The sequence below is a fragment of the Salminus brasiliensis genome, chromosome 10 (assembly GCF_030463535.1).
Source record: "Salminus brasiliensis chromosome 10, fSalBra1.hap2, whole genome shotgun sequence".
NCBI classification, from domain to species: Eukaryota; Metazoa; Chordata; class Actinopteri; order Characiformes; family Bryconidae; genus Salminus; species Salminus brasiliensis.
The window spans coordinates 22,239,753-22,257,780 of NC_132887.1; the positions used below are offsets into that span (position 1 = coordinate 22,239,753).

General features: G+C 39.9%; 1 protein-coding gene across 2 annotated transcripts in view; it reads left to right on the top strand.

The window, feature by feature from the left end:
- Positions 1–241: 241 nt before the first annotated feature.
- Positions 242–18,028, top strand: part of insyn2ab (inhibitory synaptic factor 2Ab) — an 81,716-nt gene continuing 63,929 nt past the window's right edge. For both annotated transcript variants that reach the window (XM_072689717.1, XM_072689716.1), the window contains exons 1-2: positions 242–323; positions 16,601–17,714. In XM_072689717.1, the coding sequence (XP_072545818.1) occupies positions 16,606–17,714 (1,109 nt within the window). In that variant the 5' untranslated portion in view covers positions 242–323; positions 16,601–16,605. The remainder of the gene's footprint in view (positions 324–16,600; positions 17,715–18,028) is intronic.

Sequence of the window (18,028 nt, forward strand, 5' to 3'; positions counted from 1 at the left end):
AGCTCCTCTGGGGAGATCCTCCTCCTTTCCAAACACTCGCAGACGCGGTGGATGTGGAGCATCTTGGCGCATCCTGACACACGCGCTCTCCCGGGGTTGCGCGTGTGTGAGTGTGTGTATGTGTGTCTATGTGTGTATGTCTGTGCCTGCGTGCGTGCGTGCGTGCCACCTCCAGCGCAACCACCTCCTTCGTCTGCTGCAAAGCCGGTTGGGACGCGTATGGCAGGGCTCCCCGCGCCTCCCCAGAGTGATCCGCTGAAGCAAACGGCAATGTCCCAGCGCCACGCCACGCTCGCGCTGCTGCTGCTGCTGCTCCTCTCAGGGTGAGTCCGTTCTCTTTCGCCTTCTTGCTTTCGCTCCCACCTCACGCGCTGCACGGAGGGGAACTGGGGAGGGGGAAGCTGATCTCCAGACAGCGCTTAGCTGCTCGCTTTGGGATGTAGTTGGCCGGTTGTGTTGTTTACTGGCGAGTTGGTCTTTTGGATAAGATTGGTGAATCATGCTCGAGCTGCTGCTCCACCACCAACAACACCATCCTTCATGCCACTTTTTGACCTTTGAGGACAGTGAGGATCAGGGAGTCCTTTATGGAGAAGCAAAAAGAGGTCTCAGGTGGTTTTACATCATTTGAATGATGAGTGGTGAAGAACCAGCATCTTCAGCTGTGCTGAGCAGTGATCTGAAGTGCTTGAAGGTCAGTCCTCTGTTGTTTGATCAGTATCTTTACAGACCACAGCTACAGAAAATGCAGGACTGAAATATCGTATCCTCCATTCAAGTATCCGAGAGTCTGCTTGATGGTGGAAAGTGCCCAACCAATGGACTGATTACGTGCTCCATTGATGTTCTTACTTATCATCTTCTCACACATGCAATGGGAAGGTATTGATCTGCGAGTTTGGCAGCTGAAATGTCCTGCAAAGCCATGCTTCGTCTCATTTTGGTCACGCATCGCCATCGTCTAGTCCAGTAGGCTGCGTTCTCACACACGGTGTGTGAGCAGCATCCACAAAGACCTCAGGTAACAAAAAAAGGGAAAATAGAAAGACCCTCTAACTACTAGAGAGAAGTTGTGGAATATAGGAACATCCCAAAGCATCTAAATGACACGGAAGGGTCAGTGGGGTCAGCTGTAGGTAAGTGCAGCCTTAGAGGAAAATGTACAGATATAGATATGTGAGTGTGAGAGTGAGAGCGAGAGATAGAGCGCAAGAGTGAGAGCGAGCGAGAGTGCGCACGAGAGAGAGAGAGAGAGAGAAATTTCCTTGTTGTCACAGTCGGCCTGTGTGATAATATCCTCGCTGTGTGAGAGAATGATAGTGCCTTGCTATGAGACAGCCGATCACATTCTTTCCTCAGAAAATAACTCGCTCGCTCTCGCACACTCGTCAGCGAGGGAAACACCATATTACTTTTTCATCTCCTTCTCCACCAGGAGATTAAACTCACCTCTATTTCTCCTTCTCTGAAGCCATTTCATCTCTCCCTCTCTCTCTCCCTCACAGTCTGTCTCTTCCTCTCCTACTCTCACAAACACACACACACACACACACACACACACACACACACACACACACACACACACACACACACTCATACACTGTCGTCTCCCTTTTTTCCCTTCAGCCCACCAAGAGGCCATGTCTGAACGGCTCTTTTTTTCGGACTTGACACACCTTTCACATGTCTGCCCTTGGTGTGATATCAGGCAGAGTCAGGCTGTGTTCTGTCACTCGTTTGTCTGAAGCGTTCTTTCCACTGCTCGCGGCCTTGCGGTTTCAAAATCTGTCACAGAAGACGCCGGTGTTTTTCTTTCTTTGTGATTTGTCGAAGGCCACTTGTGCCGGCAAATGCTGCCTCACAGTTGTTGCGTCAGACTCCACACTTGTAGATCTTTGGAGATCTTTGGAGATCTACGACAAGACGAAAGCAATAAAAGGTTGAGAACTGAGGTGGATCCAGGATTGAGGTGGATCCAAGAGCAAATAAAAAATCTTTTTGATCCTCTGTCTTGTTCTTTCTTTCTGTTTGCCAGAAATCAATCCACTGCCTGCTCTCTGTCCCCTCCAAAACATGAAGGTGCTTCAGAAGGTTCTTTGAGCAGGGCCATAGAAGAAACACTTTTGGCTCCATAAAGGACCATGTTTGTAATAGAGATGTGTAAGTCTGAAGATGCTTTTAAAGGTCTTGCTGTCACGTTTTTCTACACACACCCCTCTCTATTACAGACATGGTCCTTTATAGAGCCAAAAGTGGTTCTTCTGTGGCTTGGATTCTCCTGAAGAAGAACCTTCTGAGGCACCTTTTTTTTTAGAGTGTACATCCCAAATTCACAGGACGATTCCATTTCCATTTAGCCTGGTCTCAAGAGGAATTGGTGTGTATATATATATATATATATATATATATATATATATATTAGGCCATTTCAGGAGCTGTAGCCTGAAGCAGTGTGGCCTAAATATAGTTCAACAATTGCACTAAAGCAATAGGACACTCTTGGTTGCGTGTTATCGTGAAATAACAGACATGAGTTGAAGGTGAGTGTCAAATTTCACTACAGCCATGCTGTTATTTCACGATAACATGTGACCTTGAGCATTCTGCTGCTTTTATAGAGCAATTTGGAAAATAAATAAAGTACAAAATCAATAGATTGAGCCGTGAACGTTGCACTTCATTTGTTTTAATATTAGCATTTCCTTCGCCAAATTATAGTTCCTAACATGCAGCTTGTTGCTGCATCACATTAACAAACTCCATCCACTCACTGCACAGCCTGCAGGTCCAGCTCTGTACACAGACCAACTAATTAAACTCTGTTTCCCATTCACAGTATTTTTCCCCTCTGTTTGTTTGTTGTTATTCTGTATTCGTGTGTTAATCCTTTTACTTTCATTTCAGTTCATGCCTGTTTTCTTTTGCTCAAGGCATTTATCTTACGTCTCGGTTCATTATATGACTAATAGCAACGGCTTTCACCAGAGTGATGAAGTATTTATGAAAAAAATTTGGTTAAAATGTTCAACCAATCTGCTCGTGTGGCCGGAATTCCAGACACACAGAAATTTAACAATTTGAAAAGTAGTTCAACCTAAACGTGTGCTAAACTTAACCTAACTCTTAACTTAAGCCTAACTCTATACCTGATCATAGTAGAAAATGATGTCCTTATCTCTTTCTGCAGGAGTTTCTATCCATTAATAGCTTTATTAGAAGCTCCATAACAGAGAAAAGCAGAATGATGAGCCATCACTGTTTTATCAATTCTTCTTCGAGAACATGACAGGCTGGGTTGTGTATGTTTGCCAAAAAAACAGCGCCACCAGTGGATGGGAGCTCCTTGTGAATCCTAAATTATCTACGAATATATTTGTGCAAGAGTTCCAATTTTCTTGGGGTGCACCTTAGTGGTATATGTACAAAATCTGTGAGATCATGTTGCTCCATTAGATCTTATTGCATTCCTCATTCCTCCATGTTTTGTAAAAGATAATCCGATGTTTTCCCAGTTTCCATCTACCCAATCAATACATACCCACCATTTGTTTTCCTCTTGTAACGAGTGGAATTTATTGATACATAGCCATTACCAACCTCTCTTTATTGCTTACAATAAAAACAGGCAGCGTCAGTAAGGCTGATATATGTAAATTACCTTTGACAAAAGTATTGGGACACCTGCCCAATTTCTTTCCAAATCAAGGCTATTGAAAAAGGATTTTATCCCGTTTTTGTTGGAGTAACTGTCTCTACTGTCAAGGAAAGACTTTCTGCTGGATGTTGGAGCACTGCTGTGAGGATCTGATTGCAACTCATCCAAAAGTATTAAAAAGGACAACATTATTCCAGAGAACATAGTTCCACTACTCCACAGCTTAATGTGGGGTCTCCATATCTGGACTGAATAGACTGAATTTAAAACTTCTTCTAGCAATTTCACTCTCTTCTGCTCTCTCTCTCTCTCTCTCTTTCTCTCTCTCTCTCTCTCTCTCTCTTATTCTCTCTCTCTGTTCAGCACTGCTCTCCATTCCCGATTCTAAAGGAGGATTCCACTTCTCTCGCCGGCTTCTGTACTTCAGCTTGTTAGCGGGATTAGCCCTGCCTTTCCTATTCACGTTCGCCAGTGCAGGGCAGTTGTAATAGCAGCCATTTGATCCCACCCTGTTCCTCCTCACTTTGAAACTGCGGTTTCCGCCAATAAAGCAGCTAATCCAATGTCATGAAGAGCACCTTCATGTGAAGCTAGCAGCTGGAGGCAAAAAACAAGGTCGGCCGATCTCTATACAGCAGGGGAGAATGTGAGTGGTGGGTGAAATACTCATTTATCTAGCTCTAAGTGCCTGCACAAGAACAACTGCTCAACTAGACAGTGAAGATATTAGCCCACTAGAGGAGGCTACAGCAGGCAAGCCTCATCTGTACATGTCATAGGATCCGAATACAGCAGCATGGTTATGACTCTTAAAAATAAAGGCTCCTAAATGATTCTTGGTTTGGACACATAGCCCTAGGACTAAACCTACTGGCACAGGATTGTCTTTTTATTTGCACAACCACTGTGCTTTACTGTGGCTGTGAAGAACCTATAAATTGGTACAGAAACTTTACATCAAGTTTAGACCTTCTGGGTTAGGGTCTACTCACTCACACATCTCTATTACAAACATGGTACAAGTGATTGTTCTATGGCATCGCTCAAAAAAATTTTAAAATTGCGTTTTATGTATGTTATGGTTTGACATAGAACACAAGAGGCTGTGTATATATACAGCATACAACATACTTCTTTCATAAACAACAAAGCAACCATTGGGGGGTGGGGTTATGAAATTAGATTAGATTATTAATTTAGTGGTGCTAAAGCCGAAACTAAAATATCTATTAACTTGCCATGACCAAATCTTCTTTACTTCCTGTTAGTGATCTTGATGGACTACAGCTCGTAGCTTCTCTGTGCCCACAGGTTTGTTGGATTGCTCAACACAGAGTATAAATGGGAAAGTCCAAATAGTGTAGATCTAACAAGAATGATAAGTAGATTTACACAAGTCAGGATGTCTGTTGGAGCCGTTTTTAAACAACTGCAGATTCCAAGATCGGTTCACAGTTGTACAAAAGCACAAGTCATTGGAGGGTGTATCTTTTCTGACAGGGTCTGAAAGAAGAACCAAACCGTCAACCTCAGGAATAGCCCAAGAATCACCAATGATAGGCCTGCCATAAGCTGGGACATGTAAGTTTTACATCACCATGGCCCGAGAAGCCCCTGGTCTAAAACCGACATGTTCAAGCTTGACTACAGTTTGCAGCTGATCATATGGAAAAAAGAAAACGTTTTCTGTAGAAAGGTTTTATTGTGAGATGAGACATAGATTGAGTTCTTTGGCAACAATGACCAGAAGCATGTTTGGAGGACTAAAGGTGAGGCAATCCGCAGGCTAACATTAACATCCTGATCTCAGCCCAATCGAAAATATGCTGTGGACTGTGCCTAAAAGTCAAGAAACCTACACATTTAATTAAACTCTATTCTCAATTCTGTCATGAAAAGCGGTCAAATATCCAACTCGAATTCTGCCATGAAGCTTGTTGATGGCAATCAGAAGCGTCTGGTCAAGGTGCAGCTTGCTTAAAGGATCAAATATTAGGTCTGCTGTATGTATATTTTGGACCCTGTATGTATTATTTTGAATTAACTGTTTTACCCATTAAAATAGCAGAGAAGGGGGGCAAATACCCTCAACAAACAATTATACCTATTCCCCAAACCTAACATAGATAGTTTTGATGACAGTTTGAGCATCTGTGTATGATCTATAGGGAGTAATTCTTTAAACATTTAAAATACTCTTTTACAAATATGATTATTTAACCCGTTAAACCCTGTATGCAAGCCCCCTTTTCAGTTCTTTACTCTCATAGCTGTTATAATTAACATCAGCGTCATCGGCCCTAAAATAGAACCTTGTTGGACACCACAAGATATGCTAAACCAAACAATTGCCAAATCATTCACAATAGTTTCTGCATTAGGAACAATAGCAATAGAGGATCTTCAGGGTACCAAATATGAAACATTAGCTTGAAACAAAAAACCTTTTGGCACCTTTTTAAAGACTATATACATATATATATATATATATATATATATATATATATATATATATATATATATATATATATATATATAAACCCTGAGGTATAATAAGTATATTTTTAAATCTTTGCACAAAAATGTCTTCATAAAAAATATATATATTAAGTATTGCATATTTTATCTTAATTCTCAAATAAAATGTACTGTACACAGACTAAACAGAAGAGGTTATAGAGTTCAGACTCACACACCAACTTTTCAGCAACTCCACTTTTCACTTAAATGCAGTGTCCTTGCGTCAGATTTTTAGTCTGAGCAACCATGTGGAAGAAACCCAATGCTACGCTAGCTTGAAAAATCATTACACTTTGGCTAGTTGAAGGTTTAGGGCTATAGCGCTGTCACAAGTCCAGTGCAAAAGGAGGGGTAGAGAGATCAGCTATCGCTGCCCACCTGCAGCCTGGGATTATTCAAAGAAAGATAAATCAGAGGGGGGGATTAGATACATTATGACTAATGGAGTGAGACGGTGCTGGGGAACTATAAATCTGCCGACAGTGTCCTTGAAGCTGTCTTAACAAACAGGTATTTTGCTGTAAAGATTTTATGTTTTTTCATGAGGGAAACTGCAACGTGCTTCTGATCATATCAGGTAATATCAGGTAATACAGCCAAAGTATTCATTTTAAAGAGAGCACATAACACTCTAATATGCAGACACTAGACTAGTAAAAAGAGAGCATTACACTTACAGTGATGTGCTGTTATATAAAACCATTTATTTATTATAATAGATGCAAGTAAACATAAACACAGCCCCAAAGCTGCGTTCCATTTGCTGGGAATGACCTCACACCCGAGTTGAACACATTCCATGTACTTTTTATGTCCCAGGTTAGCATTGGGACCAGCATTGGGTAGCATGGGAGTTGCCAACGTACTATACAGTATTTTGTGTATCCAAACACCATAGAAATACGTCCACAGATAGAAGTTGGACAGTACAGAGTGTACAAACACTACTGTACAACACGTTATACCCACTACTGCTTTTACTACTGCTGATGTGCGGTGCAGCCAGCAAAATTCCTCTCTGGACAGCAGTAAATCCAACACCCGGTTCAAATGGAACGCAGCACAAGAATGTCTTATTTTCCAAAAAATAGATATCCTATGAGGTAGTTTAAAGTCCCTGACATCTCTCAGCTATGGATTTGGTCAGTTTCACTTACCTTAATAAAGCATGGATTAACAAAACTAGGTATAGAATGATAAATGTCTCCTACCAACTTATATGATCAATTATTTTTTTTTATCTATTTAAAAATGTGTCTTTTTTTTTGTTGCAGCTGTACTGCAATATTTACAGCATACTATTTTATTCAGTAGTATATTGAATGAACTAACTTAACAAATGGAATGAGAAACTGCAAGCATTGTCTCTCTTTTCACACAAAGTCGTTTGAAACATAAAACACCTTCAACATATCTGAAAAAAGTGGGCTTTTATTAAGAGAATAGCAACAGATCTTTCAAAATGCTATTTACAGGATTTGAAAGGTTCAGAAACAATACGGGACCAACACATGAACAAAACTTTTTTACTCTACCCTGGACAGCCTTTTTCCAGGCTGGAGGCTGAAATGCAGAAAAAAAGAAAATTCATTTTCAGAAAACATCTGTAAGAATGAGCAGGTCTGTAGATATAAATTAGTCCAGTAACTTGAAAAGAAAAAAAAATTATGATAGCTAAAAACTGAATATACTGTCCTGAATGCATTCAGTAATGTATTCTGTTTCAGCACACTCTTAAATATAAAAATGCTACAAAGGGTTCTTTGAGCGAGGGCATAGAAGATCTTCTTTTGGTTCAATACATTTCTGTGAGAAAGAACGTTTACATCAAATGAGAGTTCTTTAACCTCACATCTCTTTTACAAACATAGTGCTTGATGAAACCGAAAGTAAACTGAAATCCAGTACTTTTGGAATGAACTGAGGAGTAGGGGATGAGGTGGAGAAGTGATCATCCAACATCCTGACCTTACTAAAGCTCTCGTCTGTGAATGCAATCAAATCCTCACAGCAATGCTCCAAAATCTAGTAGAAAGCCTTCTTCCCTGGACAGTAGAAACAGTAACTCCAACAAAAGCAAAAGTCTTTTTTTTTAAAACAATGAATGAGCAGGTGTCCTAATACTTTTGCCCATATGCTGTATCTTTACAGTTTTCAGTCGATAAAGCTTATTAATAAGCCTGCAAAGATTAATGAGAGACTGAGGATAATAACTATTGAGTGAACCGAAGAAAGAATGAATACATGAGAAGGGTTTTGTAGGAAATGAGGATCAGATCAGGATCTTACAGCACTGTGTTGTCCTGCACCGTGAAGAGATATCTGTATCTAACAAGACTAGTACAGTACCTTTACAGTAAAGCAAACTCGGAGTGTAAAGTACATTTAAGTTTTTACATCAAGCCTTTTTTATGAGGAACTGCCTGCTGCCTGTTCCAACGGACAACATGGTCTACTAAAGTACACGAGGAGATTTAAGAGGATTACTTTTGCAATTTTAGATTCAAAGCATTATTCATAATCCCAGCAATGACTGTGGCCAAATCACCAGGGTCGAAGAGAGACCTCTGAATAACAGCGCTCTCACACAGAGCGAGAGAGAAAATCCGCTCCTACTGTATTACTGTATCACTCTACTTGAAGAACATCCGGAATGATGCTATTGGAGAGAGAGAGAGAGAGAGAGAGAGTAATTTAGTGTTCCTTATCATCACCACAATACAGTTTTGAGAGTTTTAGGGGCCTCTGAACATCAGACTGTACAGTAAGAAAGGGCATCGTTGATCTGGTGGATCTAATTACGCCATGCACTTCTGCAGCAGCAAGGCTTCTTATCTGCTAGACTAGAGGAGCTGGTTAGCTGAGATGGCTAGTTGCTGGTTAAATACATCACTAAAGCAAAAAGGAAAGACCACTTCACTTCCCCTTTTGTTTCCTGTATTATTAAAGCTAGACTTTGAAGTCCTTTTACTTGTAATCAAGGCTCTAAATGGGTGAATACCTTGATGTTTCAACACAGGAACTTAGATCTGCAGAATCCGTCAGTCTGCAAAGCCTCTGCAAATTACAGACAATATGGTGAGGACTTGTTTTGATGCTTCCAAACTCAGTTCCAGCTTTCATTAGACAATCAAGCTCGATACACCCTTTAAAGAAGCATTTAAAAACATTCCTCTTTGATCCAGCTTTTAATTACACTTAAAACTTTTTTTTGGCATTTATGTTTTATATATATATTTTTTTTTATTGATCTGATCAAACAGTAATATAATAAGTATAATCACTTAAAACACTTAACTATTTTTATTAATAAATATGTATATTATTATTATTATTATTATTATTATTATTATTAGTAGTAGTAGTAGTAGTAGTATGTAATTATCCCCTGTATAAAAGGTGTCATATAATAATAATAATAATAATAATAATTAAAACAAACAAACAAACAATATATATATATATATATATATATATATATATATATATATAATGTAATAATCTTTATATGACACCTTTGTAGGGGGATAATTACATAATAATTATTCAAATGAATAAAATACATAATAATAATAATAATAATAATAATGGCAATATTAATATTAACAACAACTTAAACTGAAAAGTTATTTTCAAAGTTATTAAGGGGCCCATACCATACATTTTTCTCTGACTTTTTTTCTTTCAAACTCTACTTATGATGTGTGGGTTTCTGTACAAAAGAAATCCTTTAAAAAATTATTATTAACCTTTTTCAACCTCCTTTTATTCCATTTGGTTTAAAAAAAGACTGCTTCATTTGAATTAATTTTAGTATTTTTTGTGGTTTTAGTCTTTTTAGTTATATGTAAATAAGATGCACGCCCTGTATTGTGTCATTCGAAAAGCACCCCGAGGTGAAACCCTCAAACTGCAGTATTAATAAGCAGAGCTAAACTGTGATAGGCTGAATTGGCGGTGTTATGTAAATGAGTGGATTCCCATGATATTATAGAAAGAGTGAATTCAAAATAAGCTGGTTTTTACATCCTTGTTTCCAAATATGTGCCATATGGACCGAACTTCAACAGTGCTTATATATTACTGTATGTGTATTCAAAGGTTAAAGAATACACATCATTCAGCATAACTGCTAAAATACTGTATCCAGTTGGAGTACATGTTTGTTCAAGAAGAAGCATGTGTATTTAACATAACACTTTTAATTAATAACACCATCATTAATGCTCTTTACATCTGAAAAATGTTCAGCATGTGGGATAATTTATTTAAAACAGATAACATGAAAATGAATGAATAATTTCAGCTGGAAACCTTTTCACTTTTATCTTGTATTATCAGATAAAGACGGGAACAGATTACATCTGGAATTGCTTGCAGCCCCTGTGACATTTAATGTCCTACTGGATAAAAAAATTCTCTTAGAATAAAAAGTATCATTATAAAAGGGATTTGCAGTGAAGTTGCAAATGTCCTTTGAGCACCATTTATTGCCACTCCCTACAAATTGTTGGCTATTATGTTGTTGGTGTTTATTACTTCTTTTTAGGTTTAGATTTGTCCATTTCAGTCTAAATCATACAATTACGTTCAGCCTTTCAGCTATAGTATTATCACAGATGCTGTTACACTGGAGGAAATCAATAATGTACAGTAGTTGTAGTAGATATTGTTTAGATGTATTATGCTACAATCATTACATATATAGTACTGTTTAGAGTCATAGACCAGCCTTCATATGCTTTATTTTAGTAAAAGCAGCCATTAAGTTATTTATTTTTCAGCATTAGGAAAACATTTTTTTCAGGAAAATAAAAAGAAGCCTTAACAGCTATCATCAGGTGCCAAGAATGAAATACAGGTTGTTCTTATATTTAAATAACATAATCATGCTCAAACATAGGAACAATATCAGGAACAATTATAATCAACAAAAATACATGATGAGTGCTCAAATTTCTATTTTTTTTATTTCTATTCAATTAATGAATTTATTATTAAATGACTGGAGACCCTGGCAGAGATGTGTTGCTCTCTGCTCAGTTTGGTCTTTGTGGATCGAACTTCTGCTCAAGTGAGAGAGAGTAAGTGTTACTTTAAACATTTTGTTTTGCAAATATCAGAAAAAATGGTAATAACCATAATAATAACAAAAATAATAATGTTTATTATTATTATTATTATTATTATTACATGTATTACTACTACTAATAATAATTGGGTTTATTTTGATTTATTTTGACCTTACTGGAGCAACTACAGGTAAAGGCAGGTGTCCTACCATGTTGCTATCAAGATATTAATGAGAAATATGAATCCTTTATTGCTGAAAATACTATTTTGTGAATGTAAAAGCTCATTCAGTGCTGATTCAGTTTGGACCTGTAAGCAATTTTGCAAACAAAATAAAGATTGATGAATGTTAGGCTTTGATAGATCACAGTCATTACATATTAACTGCAAAATCAGTGAGGTGTCACAGTATTAATAGAGAAAAGTAGACTGAACTGCAGGAACAGGGACCATCGGGGTCTGTGGAACGGGGTCAAAACAAGTCACAGGTTGTGGATCCACACAGTAAAAAAAGTACTTTTCCTATTTGTGTCTATATGTGTTTGCTGTCACTCAAAAACATTGTATTTTCAATTTTACGGTTTTCCTCTTTTTTGATATAATGTGAATCTGATTTTTTTTTACATTGTGTTGGAAATTCATGGTGAATAGACCAATACAAATGTTGCAAAATGACATAATTTTACATTTCCATTAAAACTTCCATTAGACTTTCATTAAAACTTTAGAAGGTTTTTTCTGTCCCTGTAAAGTTGCTATTTTGGAGATACAAGGTTTTTGTTTAAGAATGTGACAAGGACGATATACTATGTACATATAATCTTACAGTAATACGGTACTCACAGTACACACACTCACACACACACTCTTATACAGTATATATGTGATATACAGTACTGACAATTATACAAAGTTCCCGACACTTCATCAGCACATCACAGGTGAGCCACATGATGTTAATTGAATTATCAAATCAATGAATCAATCAGGCATTGCCATCTGTTTATAACAGACAGATGGTGTTAGCAAATGAGAGGTAGGTGAAACTGCAGATGCTATTAGGAGCCTTGGGCATGTCTTGCACATAAGTTATTATCTGCGCTCAATTCTATCACATTTCCGACTACTGACTGTTGTGAGTGGATGTATGGTGTGCGATTGCATGATGAGATTTCATCAGTAAATGCATGGAGGCGGCCATATCGTATTTTGCAGCATGCATTACGACCAGTGCATGAATATGTTCTTTCATATTTTCACCGGCTTAGCAGATTGACAGAGCAGGCTGCTCATTATTTTGAGAGGCGGAACAGAACTGATTGTATCAAGAGAGAGAGGACAGTTGAATGACGTGCTGAGGATAAGTGTATCACTATCATCAACTCAGATGGGCTTACACACTGAAAATCCCATACCTTAAGACACTGTGACCGCCTGACGGCTGCAAAGGAGACCAATCGTGCTCTCAGTAATTGAGCCATCCAGACATTGCCCTGGCTGATATTCAGGGCTAAACCAAGCCTAGGATGTCAGAAAGTATTGATAATACAACAATGGCTCAATAGCAATATCCGTGTCTGCATAGGTTCAGCGGCTCCTAGGGAAAAATACATGAGGCCAACAGAGTAAAATTCTCAGAGTTGTCACCAATTAAAACCAACAGAGTTCATTTAGATCTACTTGTACTCTTAAAATAAATGTGCCAAAGAGGGATCTTTGGAGAGATGCTGTTAAAGACACATTTTGTTCCATAAAGTACTACTACTATATATCCTTTCTGCCCCTAGATGTTGCACTAGAGTATCAGCATCTCAGATAGGAGTGGGCACTATCCACTGTCTCAAAGTTTTATCGCAGTATATGGTATTACCGGGGTCAAGGGGTCATGGGCTGTTGTACCACCTCAACCTGCCTTATTTTAAAACTGAAAAATGATCAAATACAAAGTGGAGTTTGCGACAAATCGACTGTCTGATAACTGCAAATGTTCAACTGCTCTGAAGCTTAGAGAGACGCTGGTTAGCATTAACTTAGTTAGCAGGATAACAGTCTGCTCACTACAGAACAAATTCAAGTCTGGCTGACAGAAACACCACTTATAAATGTTTATATTCAAAAGACTCAGATGGAGCGACTATTGTTCACGGACAGAAAGCTGAAAGTGAAGTTTTTTCTCCATGGGTTTGGATCTGTAGCCACTCGCTAAGTGAGCCTTTGCTTAACTAGCTCGATCACAACTCCCCTGAGTCAATCAGACAGTTCAGTTCAGCTGCTGTTGAGCTACTGCTAAACCACAGTGTTGGGAGTAACAGAAAGGCAAATCGAGACCGGTTTTTGGACTTAGTCTTACTTACTTAGACTTAGTAGTCAGGTAGAACTATCTAGCTAGCTATATTTATATTAGTTAGCCAGCGCGCTAAACACCACAGCACAGTCCGTGTTCCAGCTAACTGAGGCTCAAATCACTTCTGTGGTTTAAAGGATAATGCAGCATGTGTTTTCAACTGTTTTCAGGCACATTTGGTATCCAGGTTTGCTTGATTTCCCCTTTAAATGAACTCAGCACGTTGTTAACTCACAACTACGGTGGGCTTGTTTTTCCCCCAGATGATTTCAGAGCATGACATTACCAATCAGTAAGCTCCCACAGCGCCCCCACCCTGTGACTCTCTTAAACACACATGGGGGAACAAGCTTATTCGGCCGTGAACTAGATCGGCACAGAACAGAAATTGGACACATCAGACATGTCGGAATGTTGAAATACTGTCAACATTTTTAAATATTGTGGTATACGGTACCAGACATTACCATTATAACACCCAACCCTAATCTCAGAGGTCCATACAGTGGGCACACAGGCACATGGACTGGACCTTGGAGAAAGGAAGAAGGTCATCTGGTTCTTTTACAGCATGTGGGTGGTCAGATACACATCGGTTGTTTACCTTTGGAATGTGTCCGATTTCTAGTGGATCCACTTTGCATCCTCACAGTTAAAAGATCTGATGCTAATGTTATTACCTCAGGCACCTCCATAGGGTGTAGAATGAGCTGCTTTGGTGGCATGCAGATGACCATCAGCATATTAGGCAAATTAGTCTTAATAATTTTATTAGTCTCAATGCCTCATCAGTGTAGTTCCTATTAATTTGCTTATTTATTAAATGAGCTCTTTAGCTGTTGGTGAGTGAGAGTACACTGCTCTGATGTTTTCTTCATTTGGTTAGTTTCAGCCTTGTTTGTAAGGCCTTGAATGGCTGAATTGATTTCTGTTTCAGTTGAATCGCGTGTTTATGAAAAGTCAATTGTGGGCTTGTTCATATACTGTGTTTGTAATATATTGATTCCCAAACTGAATAGTGAATTAAAGAGAGCGCAATATTAGTTCACTGTTGCTTGAAATCTGAGTGTTAGTACATGTAAGCTTTCTTATACTACAAAGCCTTGTCTTGGAAAACAGAATGTATGAGATTCTGGCCCAGTCAGACAGCAACTCTCATTTTTTCCCTCCCGTTTTAAAACTCCTCTCTTTTAGGGATCATAAAGACACTCATTGAAAATCAAAATGCTGTGATTTCTCATTACGAAGTTAGTTCCAGTGCTCTTCTGTGTAACTTTAGTTTTGCTGCTGTGATTTCCCTAATAACAGTACTCAATGCATCTTGTGCTTGTGCAGCTTATGCAGAGGATAAACAAGATAAGCACTGCCTTTTGTCTTCCCCAAGCATTAATTTCTTTGATGGAAACGGTAGGAGCCGATTCTAGCCATCGGCTAATAAGAAAGCCCTTCACAAGCAGGTTTGAGTGTGTCAGAGCAGGGAAAACACAGAACAAATGTGTTATTCCCAGGACTGAGATTGAAAAACACTGCAATAATACTTGACTGTGTTTCTCAAAGGTCCAGGTCACCTTGTTACATCAAGATAAACAGTTTTAGGGCCTGGCTTTGGGTTTTCTAAATGGCAGAAATACTTTGCAAAGCTGTCACTCTTTGGCTATGGCAGGTGTTTTTCCCACCTTACCTTTTGTTTTTTTTCTGTACTTGGCTATCAATAAGTTCTGGTCTGTGTCAACGAGGCAATGAACTGGATTTCATTTCCTTGCTAAATGAAAAAAATAAGAAAACCAACAATTAAAACAGTCTGCCAGATGTCTCATATTGAGACGTCTCATTATTAAGTGATGATACACATAAAATTTGCTGGTCTTAAATCAACACAGTGTGTGTCAAATTTAACACTGGAAAATGCACAACATTGTATGGACAAAAGTATTGGGACACTTGCTCATTCATCGTTTCTTCCGAAATCAAGGTTATTAAGAGTACTCTACTGTCCACAGAACGCTTTCTACTATATTTTGAAGCTTTGCTGTGAGGATTTTTTTGCATTCAGCGACAAGTACGTTAGTGAGCTTAGGATGTTGGATGATCACCATCCACCTCATCCAGAACTCCCCAACTCATCCTAAAAGAATTGTATGGAGCACCATCATTCCAGAGAACACAGTTCCACTGCTCCACAGCTCAGTGTTGAAGGGCTTTATTAGGCATGGTTCCCACAGGTTAATGTTTATCTGCAAGCTATGTGTGTGTGCAGCTATGTAAGCAATGGGTGCAGCTCAAGGCATTCATTAGAAGTGGTGTCTACAAACATTTAAACACATAGTGTATTCGTAAGCAAAGCATACTGATAATGGATATGAGTAAGAAGCTGGCAGGAAAGGGAAAGTAAATGTATAAGTCGGATTTAGAATATCATTTATAAATATGACTTCATCCCGCATTGGCATACCACTAGACAGTCTGACCTTTCCCAGACAGATCCAAATGTCCAGGAAAGTGTACAATCAATGAATTATTCACACCAAAGTTTAAATTGGCACCACTGTCTTTAAAGTAGCCGAGTATGCATCAAGAGGAGATTGTATTAATGCAGTATGCAGTCAGGGAGTACATTTTTAAAACTCAGTAAAGATGAATGCATGCTTTTGTCCTCTCTTAATTACATTTCTGTGGTTCTATATTTGATTTAAAGCATTAAGTTGCATTTCTGATGTAACACCACAGTAGCCCTTTATCATCCTGCATGCTGCAGCCACCTCGTTCACAGCTATTCTGCACACAAAACATCATTAGAGAGGTGAAACCAGAGTATACTGAGCCTGAATGCAGGTCGCTCTGTGTCAACAGCATCTTCCATGACTAAACAAAACAGTGGAGTAAAAAAAAAAAAACTTTTGGCTGCCAGAATGTTGGGAGCAAGGGAACAGACAAAAGTAGGCCATCTGTGCCTGAGCTGCAATCACAGCCATTATTCTCACCATACTCTCTTTGTCTTTCTCTCCCAGGAGTGATGGTCAGTAAGGAGGCAGGCCGCTGTGCCCTGTCAAACTCGGAGTCGGACTCGGAGTGCGGCGGTCCGACCCTGGGAGCAGAAGGCAGCGGGCGTGGGGACGCGGTGCGCAAGCGGAACAAAGCCTTGCAGGTCCGCTTCAAGGACATCTGTGAGGCCCAGAATGAGGCAGCTCGTCTAGCCCGAGGTACAAGGGGGCGCTCCGTTTCCTGCAAGGTGGTGCACAGGAGGTACATGACTATGCCGGCACGCCGCTCCATCCCCAACGTAACCAAGAGCACTGCGGTGCAGACCTCGCCGGACCTAAAGAAGCGCTATCAGACTTTCCCCTTCGAACGCAAGAAAGGGCACACGATCAAACACACGGCTTTGGTGGAGAACTACCAGGGCCAGAACAATGGGTTCTTGAGCGATGTGAAGAGTGCAGAGGAGGAAAGGCCTTGCGAGGGCAGGGTGCAGAAGACCCGGGTACTTTTGCACAGTATGCCACCATGCAGCGATGTGCAAGACTTGTGCGCTGGGTCAGATTGCCCAGATAGCAATCTCTGCTCTGACTCCATTAATCGAGGCCGGGATGCCACCACTAACTCGGACCAGTCAGACGCAAGGAAAGAAGGGAGTTCTCAAGGGTCCAAGCACAGCGAGAGTGAAGTGGGGGCAGGGCAAGAGCGCAACTGTGCCAAGAGCTCCTCCTCCACTTCCTCAACGCAACCTCTGCAGGACAGGGGTGGCACTTTGAAGGTTACTGGCCCCATTGCATGGACGTCTTTGACACAAGTGGAATGTCTGGAGAGTCCCTCTGTGCGGTGTAAGCGTAAGAAAGAGACTGCACAGTTGAACGGCCTGCAGTCACAGACCCTGCCACACGCAGCCAGTTGTTCATCCCAGGAAACCACCCAGGCTCACTACCATGGCAGCCATGGCTTTAGTAGCCGGGAAGACGCAGCAGGGCAAGGGTACGGGCAGGTGATTCCACTGCCTGGGGTAGAAGGGGATGTGAAAGCCAGACTACAGGCCATGGAGACTCTAATCAGCTCTAGCCAGGAGACCATCAAAGTGCTGCTAGGGGTCATTCAGGAGCTGGAGAAAGGAGAGGCGCAGCGCGAAGGGTGAGTCACACTATATATCAGGACTTATACTATTCAACTGCTACACTTGCGTAATTGCCAGAGAACCGCATAACTGGATAACAGTGTGTTTGCAGCAGTCTCAAACTAAGCTTATTGTCCTTGGAGAGACAGAGATCATAAGCTAGTGATTTTGTGAATCTTAGTATGGTATACAGCACAGTGCTTGAGCTATTGTGGTGATAACACTTCATAAAACAGTGCTGATCAGTGTAGACCTGAGAGACCTTGCACTACAGTTTGGTGTGGTGTATTCCCTGCATTAACAGCTGATGTAATTCAGCCGCTAATTATCA